The following is a 14809-nucleotide window of genomic DNA, read 5'->3' as shown; positions in this document are numbered from 1 at the left end:
GTGTGTGTGTGTGTGTGTGTGTGTGTGTGTGTGTGTGTGTGTGTGTGAGTGAGTGTGTGTGTGTGTGTGTGTGTGTGTGTGTGTGAGTGAGTGTGAGTTTCAAGTCTGCGTATACATGAAAGCCATAATATCTTTGCACTGTGTACAAGAGGTGGATGAACACATTCAATTCAGTGTTTTTTGTTGTTGTTGTATTTTTCTAAATTGTATTAGCTTTGTTTTATTTATTCATTTATTTTTATTGTTTGTAGAGTTTTTTAACAGTTAGCTCGCCCTCTAGTGATCACTCCGCACCACTGCTTCTATCTTTAGCTTCAGTGGTGAGGATTAGATGGATTAGATCTTTAGCGAAATCTCCCCGTGCTGCTGTAAATAGACAGATGGGTGTTTCCCCCACCCGACCCCAATATGCACACACACGCACACGCACACACACACAAACAGCATATCTCTGTTGCCATGCCAGGCTACAACATAACAGAACACTACAGGACAGAGGAAGCTCTTCTCTATTTAAGACTTTAAATCCAAAATAAGATCATTGTATCCTATTCTTAATTTTCCATTGCATTTCATTGATAGCAAAATGTTTTTGATTGTTTACTGTTGAATGGTTTTACAGTGACCTATGGACTCCATTGATGAAAAGCACCAAAGGGGTTTTATCGATTTTCAATTACAAAGCATTAATATACTTACTACACCATATTAGCAGTTAATACTATACCTTATTATATTATATTCAACTTTAAAGGTTCTATATACGGGATTCAGAGCACTGCTATGGCAGCAAACAACTACTGTCGATGTAAATACATATTTTAGTAATGTCTACCTGAGCAGAGAAGGAAGTCTCTCTCCCTCTGTGTGTGTTGTAGTCCAAGTTTCTCTGTGCTTTGTTTACGTTGCTGGTCCACTCACGCACGTTAGTGCACGTGAGTCTCTGTCTCGTTGTTATGAATCCCACTGCTTTCATTGGCAACACCTGCCCTGTGTAGCTTTCAAGCGCTAGGATTGTCAAACATGAACCTATCATCTCTGCCTCAACCAGCTAAGGTGAACACTGTGAGCTCTGTCAGCACTGTTGTCGTTGTTGTGCTGTTAGCATCGTTAGCCGCTAGCCACCACCGCATCCGTCGCCGTGTTTGAACCTGGCAGCTTCACAGTTACGTTTTCAAACATATAGACCCGAAAAGACATTTGTTCTGTGTTTGACCAAGAGTTGATCTTTTCATCTCTGTGTTTGGACACTGCTACGCTACGTTGCAACATAGAGCCCATTGTACCACTGTGTGGTACATTAAACTGTAAAATGGGGAGTGAGGACGGAGGGTTAGCAGAGGAGGGGAGGGGTATGGGTGGAAGTCACAGGGTACATGAGGAGCACGACTGGGGGATGATGGGAGGATGTGGATGTTGGGTCTCAACAGGCCCCCCTGCAGTGGGGATGAAACTCTTTTCAGAACAAGGCCAGATTAGTGCCTCCACAGCACACACACACACACACACACACACACACAGGTCACCCTCCTCCCTCCACATCGGGATGATCATCACTTTCCAACACAATGTCTAGATTAAATCCTCACCAGCCTTGTTTTTATTGGAGCACATACAGGATAAAGACTGTTGGCTGCTGATTCTTGGAAAACCTTTTTTTTTTAGATGTTTTTGCGTCAACAGCTGCTGCTAATCTCCTTTGATGGAAGATCAGATACAGCGTTTCCAATTAATCCCCAATCCTTTCGTCTGGGGTAACATTTGAATTAAAAAAAGACAAACATGGGACCAACTGAGGGGGAATACCCAAACAAAGGCAGTACATTTACATTACATTACAGTCATTTAGCAGAGGCTTTTATCCAAAGCTCTGCACTGCGCTCATACATACGATCACTGCTGATAACGCCGTCCAAACCCACGGCGTCATCCTGGAAGCACAACGCCCACCCTCCGGTCCGCCCTGAGGTAATAAACACTGTTAGCTGTAAGCCGCCAGCTCAGCCGTCGCCATGTTGAGAGCCATGTGGAGACAATCCCTTAATCATAGCTATGCTATGGATATTGAATTTAGCACCTTAAAAGTATACTTAATACATACATTAATTAATATATTTAATGTAAATAAATAGGATATTAATAAAGGTTCACTGAAACCCAGTATAGGTCAAACTCTTGTCACTCTTCCATTAGTCTGACAGCATACAGTAGGTAGGTACTGTATAGTTTGTGAAGCAAGAATGCCATCATCACATGAAAAATTCAAAACATGAAGGAAGCACTAACCTTGGTAAACGAGAGACTGATCTAAAGCTTGGTAAAGAATTAAAACCAACTTCAGTACCAAGGAGACGCAGACAGGAAGAGCAGGCGAAATCTCAGTCTGACGTCATGATGTCAGAGGACGTAGATTGGACCAGCGCTTACATAACGGAATTTAATAGTTCTCCTGTGTTCCATGATGCATGATTGCATGTCAAAGTGATGTAAGATGTGATTTTGAGAAAAGACTTGGTCAGTGTGTGTGTGTGTGTGTGTGTGTGTGTGTGTGAGTACAGTGTGACGCCAGTAGAGGGTGTATGAGAGTGTACGTCGACACTCTCAGCTTCTCTCTCTTCTCGTTCTCCCCTATGATTCTATGTATTACATAATGACTGCAAGTTTGTGAGTGCATGTGTGTGCGTGTCTGTGTGTGTGTGTGTGTGTGTGTGTGTGTGTATGTATATAAATATATGTACTTGTTTGCGCATGCTCTTTCCTCTGTCCTGAGGGCACTGTCGGCCAGCATCAGCATTGGGGCTGTGTCTCGCTCCACTGACCATGAGCGCACGCGCACGCACGCTCGCACATACACTTTCAGCCACGACAACTCTCCCATTAAACTCCCAACACAGCGTGCAGTAAGATAGAAAGGCAGACTGACAAAATGTAATGAAATACATCCGAGTTTAAAACCAAGAACATGAACCTGTAAAAAGCTGAATGATAATTAATACTTTATAGCAGGGGTCTTCAACGTTTTTCAGGCCAAGGACCCCCAAACTGAGATGGAGCAGGGACCCCCAACTATATATATTGTATAAAATTGTGTTTTATATTAAATGGGCCTAGTACCTTGTATACCTCTTTATTGTGCATTCAATACTAAGCTATTCAAATAATACACAGGTTAATATATTCATGTTTTTATTTTAAACATGTGCAAGGTACAGTGAGTAGGGTGGCCGTGCCACTGCCATTTATAAACATACCTTGTCAGCTGATACCAATGCCAGTATCAACATTGTCTGTCAATTGCATGATAATCATGCATACAAGCTATTCAAATAGATGCCTATTAGTGCCACTGCCATGCATAAACATACCTGTTATCTTTCATACAATACTAAACTATTAACATAATGGACAGATTCATGTTTAGAGAAAAGTTTTGCATTTTTCCTAATTGCTTATGGACACGACCTGAATGATGCTGAGAGTCTTTAACCACAGTGATGGCCTCTACATAATGTTTAGTTTTAGTTCATTGACATGTCATATTGAATGTGTTGTGTCAGACTTTTTCTACGTTAAACTAAGACTGATCTTTTCTTTAACCACGTTGTGATTGTCGTATATGTAAGCATTCGACCCAGTCTCTTAGAAATTGTGTTTATGTACTACCAATTTTTTAATATCAAATATTTTCTGAGAGAAATTTATTGCCAGCTAGATCACATTTGTTTCAACATCATTAAAATTGTTTTTAATGCACAAATCTACCAAGTCACAAAAAATGTTGACAGAGCAACTCAGGACCTCCACTACCGTGTGTGTGTGTGTGTGTGTGTGTGTGTGTGTGTGTGTGTGTGTGTGTGTGTGTCTCTTCTCCCTCTTCATTCAGATGACCGTAGGTAGATCTGGGCAGTGTAAATGTTTTTGTGATCCTTTAGGATTACAAAATCGTCTCTGTGTGCAGTCCTATTCTCCCATGTAGTCAACGCTCAGCATTACTTTATCATTTATAGTAAAGCATGTAAAAATTGCCAGTATGGTCCTTTAAGACGTCTCAGTTTTTTGCTCAGTTGTCATGCAGCCACGTTATTACGTCCATACTTACCTCATATAATGACAATTGACAATGGAACCGTATCCATTAAAACTGTGCAAACTCCATCGTGTGATGAAGGACATGAGATGTGGCTATAAGCCCCGAGAGAAATCTAGTAAGTGGACCTTGACTTACATTTTTGTTTCATTTAAAAACAGTTTTCAAGGTTAAGAATGAACCTGTAAGCTCAATTTCAGGAGTTAGGTCGATGGATTTTTAGGTTTGTCGTAAACTCATAAGTTCTCAAAGGAGCAGGCAGGCCTCTACTTCATTGTAAAGGACAACATTCTTAATATCAGCGTTTCCATTTTTTTAAATAATGGTCGTAAACTATATTTTGCAAGTGGTTTATTGCATTCATCTTTCATGTCTCATGTGTTCAATGTGTCTGACGTTTTGGTTCCAGTGTTAAAAAAGTTTTTATTTCTTTTTATAAAACCATCGGCTGCTTTTTGGTCTCGGCGCTACTGCAAAACCCCACCCTCAGTCAAACTGACACAGAGCTGAAGAGAAGCTGCCTTCCTAAGTCAGTATGTAATAATTATGACTTAGTATCTCATAATTCAGATTTAGTATCTAATAACTAAGTCAGAATTATGAGATAGTAAGTCATAATCATGAGATGCTAAATCTGAATTATGAGATAGGAAGTCATAATTTTTAGATATTTTGAGAAGTTTTCTCATTATATTGACTTACAGGATCTTTATTTTTGTCATCACAGTGGCGGAAATGGGTTTCCATAGTTTAGAGTTATGCTGGGGTTCTTTCAATCCAAAAGTGATCTCTTTTTTTACGCCTTTATTTTGAAGTCCAATTTGCCAGATTTCCGGTACTATTGTGGTCTTAATATGGCCGCGTGACGCTTCTCGTAGCGGGACTGTTTACGTTGTAGAGAGAGGGAGAGGGGGACCAGTTCAGTCCGTGCAGAAGCCGCTATCAACGACGGGACTGTCCACAATGTTGACAGCAGAGTAGTTTTCAAACAGTTTCTTTGTTCGGCTCACACACACCGTTACCAGACGTTGAGAACCCAATGAATGGAGTTACTTTTTGCCTTGTTGGAATTCCACCTCACTCAGAAACTGAAGTAAGTCCAAAACTGACTACAGTGTTTCTCTTGTCTCGGTCATGACTGAAAGTATTTTCCGTTTCATGTCACGATATAGTGTTTTTATTGTGCTGCAGTTCTGTGTTTCCCTTTTGTAACTTGCGGGTTTTTTCCCTCGGTTGCCAACAACCATACATTAGCTTAACGTATCTTTAGCTAACGTCAAAGTGTAACGCTGTATACACCCGTAATAACCGAGTCCGTGTCAAATGATGTAGCATACGGCTATCTGCATAACGCAAACGACCAACCCTTTCTTTAACTTCAATGACACTACATTATTTTATTTTTTTCAGTCAACCCTAATAGTCCATCTTTTTGCATTCTAGTCACAGGCTTCTTGTCATATAAAGTAAGTTTCACGCACTACTACGGTCCTCGTACAACGTCACGAGCTGCATCGTCTCCTCCCGGGACACACCCTGGCTGCTGGGGCTGTGCCTTCTGGAGATGTTCTCGTGCACTTCTCCGTGTCTTATGCAACTTGCCAAATTCCCCAACTCGACACAAAACTGTGCAAGCTGTTCAACCACATAATGTTAAGCCATGAATAAGTGATGACTTGAAGTTCACTGTTGTATGTTTGAAGGCAGAGGGAGGACAATGCAGACGTCCTCTCCACCGACCACCAGCGGATCATATGCTCTGCAAAGCACTGAATCATGTTGTCCGTGAGTTCAGGGAATGCAGCACATATTTCTGCTGTGACAGTTTTACACCCCCCACTCCCAATTGCAGAGATGAGGTAAGGGTGGGTGGACAGAGAGACAATAAGAAATTGGTCTGGAATGCATGTATTTCCATATGCCAGCCCACAGTCAGTGACAGAAGGCACATTGTAGCCGTTGGTCCTCTCTCTCTCAGTGGAGAAGGAAATCATTCAGATATGACCCAATATTCCAGAAATATCTTCATAACAATCCCCAACTGGCATGGAAATTGAATTACGTGATGAATATTAATGAGGGCTGTTATGAATCATGAATCTTGACAGTTCCTTCTTGTCGTCACTTTGATCGCTCCCATCACACGGCGCATTGTTCTTCGCTCGGAACGTATGAGTTCGCTCGCTGTTCATATTGTTCACATCTTATTACTGTGGGATTGTGTCATGGCCCAGCTAGCATCAGGGTCATGGGTCATTAGTGGTGGAATTTTCCAAGCAAAGTGACAATCTGTGACATTTTCATACTGGACCAAATACTGTTGATATCACAGAAGGAGAGAAAGTGGGTCAGTTCATAGCTGATTTCTAACCTGTTGTTAGGTATCAGTTTACTGATGTTGGATCTTTTTTTTGCCAAAATGTAAAGTTTCCTCTCTAGTTACATACATCCATTTTCTGCCGCCTATCCGGGGCAATGTTGCAGTAGCAGCAAAAAAAATGTCAGCCGGCCACCGACCCAAACCCAACAACCGGCGATTTGGTTGGTCTTTCCACTATTCCAACCATCACTATCTCTGGTTTGGTCTAAATAAATCCTGAAGTCACAAAAGTATGCTGTTTCCCCTCCGCTGTGCACTTCATTTTTGTCTCTGCCTGCTGAGCAGTGGCAAGAAATTAGCAAAATGACGTGCCAAAACAACCGGCAATGTACTCAGCCAATCGCTGATCGCCAATATATTCATCCAATCGCCAAACCCAAGTGGCAGTAGGGTCAGCAAGAAGCCAGAAGAAATATATATTATCAGTCCTGTGTGTTCTGGGTCTAACCCGGAATCGTCCTCTAGTTGGACGTACCCAGAACACCTCCAAAGGAAGTCGTCCAGGAGGTGTCCTGTTCAACTCATTTTCTGTCCATCGACTGGGTTTAGTTGATGAAACGTTTCAGTTCTAATTTGAGTGAAGACATATCATTACAAAGTTTTTCCCACGATCAAAAGCTAGTTTGACTCTTTATCGGCTATTTTCACACTTTGTCTTGTCATAGGAACAGCACACGAGTTACTAATAACATTAACGATGGCTCGGTGAGTCTTGACAGTGTTACAGTGAGCCAGCCTGAACAACGCCGGGACCCTGAAACTGAAGCAGCTTCGTGGAATTCATTCATTTAGTTATTTACACCTTTACTTTTCCTGCTGTCACATGTTAACATGTCTTCCTGTTAATGACAGCCCGACTGAGTGGACACTGTGACACATACGTTACTGACCCTTGTGTAAGGGGCTGCTCATATGTTGCATGGCCCTTGTGTCACAACTTATCTAAGGTGTTTGGGTGGGTTGCGCTGCCATGATGATAATGATGAAGTTGCGGTTATTCAGCAGTAAGCCTCACTGACTAAACTAAACAAAAATAAATGGATTTCCAGCACTGTATATCCCTCGCAGTAGCTTTACTGCTTGATTTGGGTGTGACAACTTTGGCTAAACCTTTCAAGCGGCGAAGGACGGATAGTAAACCTCCTGGTAGTCCTGTACTAAAATGACTAACTTCTCTGTGAGCGGTTCCTCGTCCCATGAAAAACTGACCCGTGGTCGTGAATCTGACAATTTCCGGCAAATTTAGTAATGAGAAGCATAAGCCACTGCTCAAACGCAGCAGTTTCCATATGAACAAATTCCTCATCACGCTGTTAATAACCATTGGCTGTATTCTTTATTCTTGCCAGTATTTCAAAACGTCTGTGTTATCTAAGGCCCCCCCCATCAGATTCTGTGTGTCCAGTCGAGCAGGCTCCTCATGCCTTATATGTCCTGCGTCAGGCTGCCAAACGTTGCCCGTAGCTCAGGCAGCAACGGGTAATTAGTTTGTGCTGGTTTCACTTCACGTGATCACATTTACGCTGCAGACTGAGAGGCTTTGCTACCTCTGTCAAATGTTCCGATGGTGTAGCAGTAATGTCGGTCTGTATGGCACTTCCCCTCGATTGATCCTTGATTGATTGTGAGCAGGAAATGTCACTGACCCCTACAGTGGAGGGTCTCAGTTCATGGTCACCTGACTCAGCGGCAACCATGGAGATAGTAGGTATAGTGAACATCTGTACCAGCACTCCCAATGCACAGAGACTAAGTAGCGCTATGACAGTCATTCTTATGGAAAAGAGGGATGAGAGGATTTACTCTGAGGGCAGAGAGTTCCATTAGACCTGGGAGTGCTGTAGCATTTGGCTGATGCTGACTGATTGCTAGGTTAGGTTACATTCTGGGAAACACTAACTGTGATCAATATAGTTTCATAAGTCAGTCTTTATTGACATCTTCTTTATATTGACTGATTGATATCACTTTTGTTGTTACTGTTTATGAAGTTCTGTGACCAACATATAATGTTGGTCACATCAGCTACATTGCCATCTTTATATGTGATAATATGATCTATATGATATTTTTATTCCAACTTTTTTGGGTTACACTGCTGCTTTAAGCCTGTCTCTGTGCTGCAGGAACATCTTATCTCATGACCCTATCCCATATTTGTTCTCTCAGCTGTAGCTGTAACAGTTCATTAAATTAGCTTGTCCCTCTCTTTTTTTCTCTCCCGCAAATACACACTGAGTGAAATACTGAGCTTGTTTTTCATCTTTCAGTCGGGCTGTTGAAAACATTTGGTGCATATGATGCATAAGCTGGCCTCAGGTGGAGCCCACTGACACTCCGTCAGTGTTAGTTTTCAGTTCTCTCGCTGTAGAGAACACAGACTGTAAAAGTGTTTGCAGTCCAAATTAGAAAGCAGTGAATATCAACAACCGACTCTAGTTTTCACAACACCATCCCTGTATCTCATTTGCTGTCTACATCCTTTGTACTGCAGATTCCTGAGTACGGTTCAGAAATCAACTAGACGAATGCTGAGCAATACTAATATTATGTCAGCAATACATTGAAATACAGCTGTCAGGCAGTGGGGTCTATTCTGTGTGGAGTATCGATGTTCTTCTCAGTTTCCTCCCACAGTCGAGGATATGTACTTTAGGTCAATTGGTAACTTTAATGTTTGTATATGCGTCAGGCTGGTCAGGAGGGACAGGGAGCACATTGCCTGCTGCTGCAGATGGGGAACAGTCACTGACTACGTTTACATGCACCAAATATTCTGTTTTTTGCTCTTATTCCAAAAATCACAATATTCCTAATAAGCTGTTTTAACGGCTAAAGAAAGTGAATATTTGACTAATATTCCAGTTTACATGAAGCCGTGCATATTTCCATTAACGTAAAACGACCCCGTGCCGCACCCTCCTCACCGGGGCAGAGTTTTCCACCGGCGGTGGACTTGTTGGACCGTGTGAACACAGCCTCCCGCTTTCATTCCTTCAACCAGCTTCGCCTAAAAGGTAGATGTTGCGATGTTTGTCCGAAAACTTGTTGATATCCAATTCTTTCATAATGCTTTAAAGTAGGTGTGTTTCTCCTTCCGATTACAAATGTGTACTTTTCTTTTGGGCATGCGTCTCTACTCCAGCTTTACAAACGGTTGGCTAGTTGATTTGTGTTCAACGCACAGAGCTGGTCATTAACAGGAAAGAGGCGTAAAACCCTTTATTGAGATGCATATTCTGAATGAGCTGTAAACATGTCCAAAGAATGCTCCTAAAACCAGAATAATATCAGCACATGCCACATGTCTTAATCGGAAAACGCTCCATTCAAAATGAGGCCTAATTCAGAATATCCAGATCGAATATGATGTTTACATGAGCCATATCAAATTGGGATGAGTGTGTCATTGTTGAGCTGTGCTTCTTTTCAGGGCGGGGGCTCGGACCTGCACTGTATGCCAGAGAGGGGGGCTGTTCGATGGGAGGGTGGTGTTGTGTGTGTGTTTGTGTGGTGGGGGGGCATGCTGAGACTTGCTGTGAAATGTGTGACAATGGAGCTCTGTTAAGCCGTGTGCACTGCATGTTTGTGTGTGTGTGGAAGAGAGGAATGATGTGGGTAGATGCTGTGTGGGTCAAGGTTGAAAGGTCGAACATGAGGCCAGCACAGCCTTGTGCTTATGGTTCCCACCTAAACCCATGGAGGAAAGGTGTGTGCGTGCGTGCGTGCGTGCGTGCGTGTGTGCGTGCGAAAGAGAGAGGAGGTTCTTTTTCCCCAACACTGGACCCTTCTTCTTCCAACAGGTGGGCTGCTTAGGAATGTGTCAATGAAAGAGTGTCGGTGATGACGCCGCAGCAATGGAATGAAAGAGCAAAACACTCTCAGATGTTACAAAAAAACAGAGGAGAAGGCAGGTAGGAGGGCAACAGAGAAACATCTGTTTAGTCCGTTTGAGCCGGATGGAAAGAGATCGATGGAAGAGATGAAATCCGGTAAACAGTGAAAAGAGGGCCTGCGTGCTCAGTAGGGATGAGGTGCAGTAAATTACTGCTGCTGTCCGCTCTTAACTTTGTGTGTGTGTGTGTGTGTGTGTGTGTGTGTGTGTGTGTGTGTGTGTGTGTGTGTGTGTGTGTATGGCTGTACACTCTGGGGGAGGGTCTGGCCCCATCTGGGCACCCAGCTGGTGCACTGCACTGTTGGGATCAGGTACCACACTGCAGCCCTCCCACTCCCCCCCAAAGGTCTCACTAACATTCTCATGATGCATTAATACACTTCAGAATATACAAAGAGACGGGCCGACGCTCGTCTTTCACCAGCTTGAAAGTCTGCAGGTGCACTGATGTAGCCCTGTATGGCAGCATGATAACGTGTCAGCTTGGGATGGGAGACTGCAAATAAGCAGAAAGCTGTAAAATCGGAGCATGCGTGGCGTTACATTTGTGTCATCAATCTGAGCATGCAGCGGGAACACAGAAGAACACACCATTGAGATCATGGATAAAAAAACGATCACACAAAGTTTCAAAATTCAAACAAACAAAATGTATTCTCAGTCGGTGTATTTGTGTTTGTTGACATACACTGAAGTGCACAATAATAAGATCTCACTTAGTTTCACTCATTTGCCCTCAACATCCCTGCTCTGTGCGTTTTTCAACTTTCCCTGACTTAAAAGAGCATTAGGAGCCCAAAAAGCCCAAAATATTCATCTCCCATTCTGTGCCAATCCAACGGGGGATAAAACATTTGCATCCCGTGGTAAAGCTAATTTTGCATATTTGCATTGTGCAGATTTTAACTTTGGTGAACTTTGACCGGCAGCCTGACCCGGTGTTACTGCGTTTCCTATTTCTCGGTTCAATTCTTTTTCAGAAAAATATTTAGTGTTTGTTAGTTTGTGACTCTGGGTCGCCATGTTGAAAACATTCCAGCCAAAAGCAAGCACCAATCAAAACCAGTCGGACAGTAAGGGTAGATAAGGGTAGGTCAATTCTGATTGGCTGTTTTGTCTCTAATCTGATCGCTAGTAGGATTTTATGTTGCTATGGGAGTAGGGGAGCTCGAGATGTCCCATTGCACAAATATTATTCTATATATATGGAGATTGAATGATGAGGGCGTTTACCAGACTGGGACGGTCATAAGAAAAGTGCATAGTGGAGCTATGCAGGACATATCTGCCTCCATCGTTTTTTTTAAATCTTTTTTTCAATAATCTGCTGCTCACTGCTCTGACTGGCTTTACTGTAGTGGAACTGGGCAAAAGGTGTCAACCTGAAGTTGTGATATTATGGGCTCGGCACTAAGGGTTGCCAGGTTCTTGGCCTTTAGCTGCCATCAGTGGCAACCATCTTTTGCCATTTAAAAAAATGAAGACAGCAATCTTTTGAATATTGCTGTTCCAGTCTGGATCCAGACAAAGAACCAGATGAAAGTCTCAGGAGGAGATGCACCTTTGAGCTGAACTGAAAATGTTACTGCATACAGCACACACACGTGTCACATTTTCATTATTAAAGTGACGTATAACTGCATTGTATCTTGATTACTCAAAATATAAGGTGGCTAAAAACCATATTTTCTGTTAACCAGCCTGCCAACCTTGTAGTAGTGATCAATCCATAAGTGAGGGAAAGTTCTGTGTTGCAAATACAATGTGCTTAGAGAGAGGAAAGCATTCCATGCTTCAAGTGTGGAATAACACGAATGATGCAGCGATACTTCATGGAGGCAATGAAATGAAAAGTGGAACTTGGAATGAAGGCCCAATAAGTTACTCAGTCACACAGTCATCACTCCTGACACCAGTGTAAAAATAGGATTGGCTACTGTTGTAAAAACTGATCTGAGTTGTTGAAGACGTTGTTGCCTCTAGGGTGGGCAGCATCAAAGGTGGGAGCTCCGCCTGCTATCCGCCAATTTCATAATTTCCAAATGTGTCTGAGCAAAACACGGATCCTAAAATAGACGCAGCGCCTGTCAGACGAGCCAGGTCAGTGGAAGGCAGAGCAGCTAATGCAGCTAAGCAGATTCAAAACAAGGAGAGTGAAGCGGCCGCAGATCTCATCATTCTCAGTGGGAATGTTTCCATAACAGCACGGGTTCTTTTTTTACACACACACACACAGAGACAGCTGATGTTGATGTTTTTCTGGTGCTCATTCCGTCTCTTGTCCTCTCGTCTCACTGATGCAGTGTTCCCCCACAGCTGTTGCATGTGACCACTCCGAGTGTCCCATGGACACCAACCTCTTTTGGGTTTAGAGCGCTGTTGTCGTTTCTGAACAGACTCCTGTAACAACACAAACTGCATTTAAAAACTGAGATTGTTTCATTCCAGCGGACGATTTGCTGTTTTAAGCAAATATAATATCCAAAGACTAATTGTTTTCGTGCAACACCGTCAGTCAGTGCATCAAAAGACGTGGAACCAAGGGGAATTTTTGAGGCTCATCATCTGTGCAATGAATCTAAAATGTTGTCCTTTAATGCTATTTGTCTTTCCGTTGGAATGTCCTCCGATAGTAGAAGGTGCCACGGGGATGTTAGAAGGTTATTTCTGTCCTTCCAGCTTAGAAACACCTTCCAGTGATGCTTTGGAACAATAATGCTACTGAGCCCTTGTTGTCGACGTGTTTGTAAAGTGTGGCGTGCTCCGCTCTTGTTTCCTTCCTTTCTTCTAGCACAGCGTTCTTTGAAACACAAACAGCCGAACTGTTCAGTCTCACTGTGCTGTCACACAGACAGAGCCACTGTCCGACGCAAAACAATAGCCCTGCACACCCCCCTCGGCTGGTCTGTGGTCAGCACTAGTGCATAGTAGAGGTCCAGTCCGCTCTCAGGGCACAACAATGAGGAAAGCTTGGAGGTCTGTGGTCAGCGAACCCAGGCCAGTGTCACTGGCTGCTGTGTTCACGTTGGGTCCTTTTAGTTTTCTTCTTCCACAGATGATAATAAGTCATGGAAAATAATTATCACTCTCAGCATCAGTAACCTAGTCTAATCAGTATCAGCTCAAATACAGCTGGTTTAATGCAGATCCTTTCTTTCATGTACTCTGCTGTGTAGTTTCAGAGGTTACGATCAGCTGTTGTGTGTTTTAAATTCAATCTAAGGAACCCTTGCCCCTCTGTGAATGGAGAACATGATCAGACCTCATGAAAGTCACTGTATATCCATAGGAATGACTTGTCATTAGAGCTACTATGAGGAACTTTCATTTTGTGTTGATTTTGGCGGTCCCTGTGTACAAACGTTCAAGTGTTTCTGAGTCCCTTTAGAAAACCTCTCATTTTACTGCAGCAGGGTCTGACAGTCTGCCCCGCTCAGTCCTAGTTCTGGTTCTTCCGTGCGTTCCTTCCCTTCCAGTAGCTCCAGCAATAAGGCCTGGTGTCGGGTCCCAGTGGGGACCGGCGGAGCAACTCTCTACTTCAGCCGGATCTGGGCTGGTCTCTGCTGGAGGCCCTGCTTGAGTCTGGGCTGAAGGAGTCTCTGGTGAACCTGCAGGATTTCGTCTGATTTTGCACCAATGGCAAGCATTAAGAATGACTATATAGAAAAAGCCAAAGGTCTCATTGGTGAAAAGTTCCTCACAGTACGTTTAGGCTCTACTGGTTCCTTAGTTCCTGAAAAAGAGACAATATACCTAATAAACACATCTAAATGTTTAGAAGGTGGTTGTTCAGACCGGCCTAGTGACAGCAGCTGTGTCCCAAATGAAAACAATTCAAAAGAAATGCAAAAAAAATTGTAGTGTAGTTATTTTTAGGAATGATTTTCACAGCTGACTAAAAATAGGTTAATTAGAGACGTCTCCCCGCCTTCATCAGAGACACATTATGAGTGCATGTGCTCTCCTTTGATACTCATTTATGCCTCCAGACCCCATCCGACTCATGTTAGCATATTCATTTCGGTCAATGCACTGTATGCATGTTTAACTTACAGGTGAAGTTAGCCGGCGCTCTTATTTGATGTGACAGACATCAGGGAAGATGTAGAATATGTAGACAGCACTTCAGCAGTACAGCAAGACTCAATATTAAACCCATATATTCAATGTATTATTGTGTCATCGGGCTAATGTACAGACTCATGTGGCTGCTTTAGATCTAGGAACTGAAGGTCATTTCGGGTTTGAAGGGCTGAACTAAAAGTAGTACTGTACATGTTGTAACAAATGCTTAGATTGAGGCTTTGTTAGTGAGAAAAGCACCAAGAGTTCAAACCAGTGTACAGTTTTAAATGTGCTGTACAGATTCACCATTCTGTGTGCTGGTCACTGCTGCTCTTTGTAATGCAGTGCTGCCCACTTGTGGCTGCCTTCAGAATCACGGCTG

At 43.0% G+C, this 14809-nt stretch overlaps 1 protein-coding gene across 2 annotated transcripts in view; it reads left to right on the top strand.

The window, feature by feature from the left end:
- LOC116380960 (rho GTPase-activating protein 23-like) overlaps nucleotides 1-14809 on the top strand; it is a 65891-nt gene that overhangs the window by 11447 nt on the left and 39635 nt on the right. The window contains exon 1 of one of the 2 annotated variants that reach the window (XM_031842792.1): nucleotides 4218-5180. The exons of the other annotated variant lie outside the window; for it this stretch is intronic. Within the exon in view, the coding sequence (XP_031698652.1) occupies nucleotides 5127-5180 (54 nt within the window). The 5' untranslated portion in view covers nucleotides 4218-5126. Of the gene's footprint in view, nucleotides 1-4217; nucleotides 5181-14809 lie in introns of those variants that run through there. 2 annotated transcript variants of the gene reach the window in all.

This window comes from Anarrhichthys ocellatus, unplaced genomic scaffold (genome assembly GCF_004355925.1).
Source record: "Anarrhichthys ocellatus isolate YVR2014 unplaced genomic scaffold, GSC_Weel_1.0 scaffold4, whole genome shotgun sequence".
NCBI classification, from domain to species: domain Eukaryota; kingdom Metazoa; phylum Chordata; class Actinopteri; order Perciformes; family Anarhichadidae; genus Anarrhichthys; species Anarrhichthys ocellatus.
The sequence above is the reverse complement of the archived record's forward strand: the minus strand, read 5'-3'. Positions and strand labels throughout refer to the sequence as shown.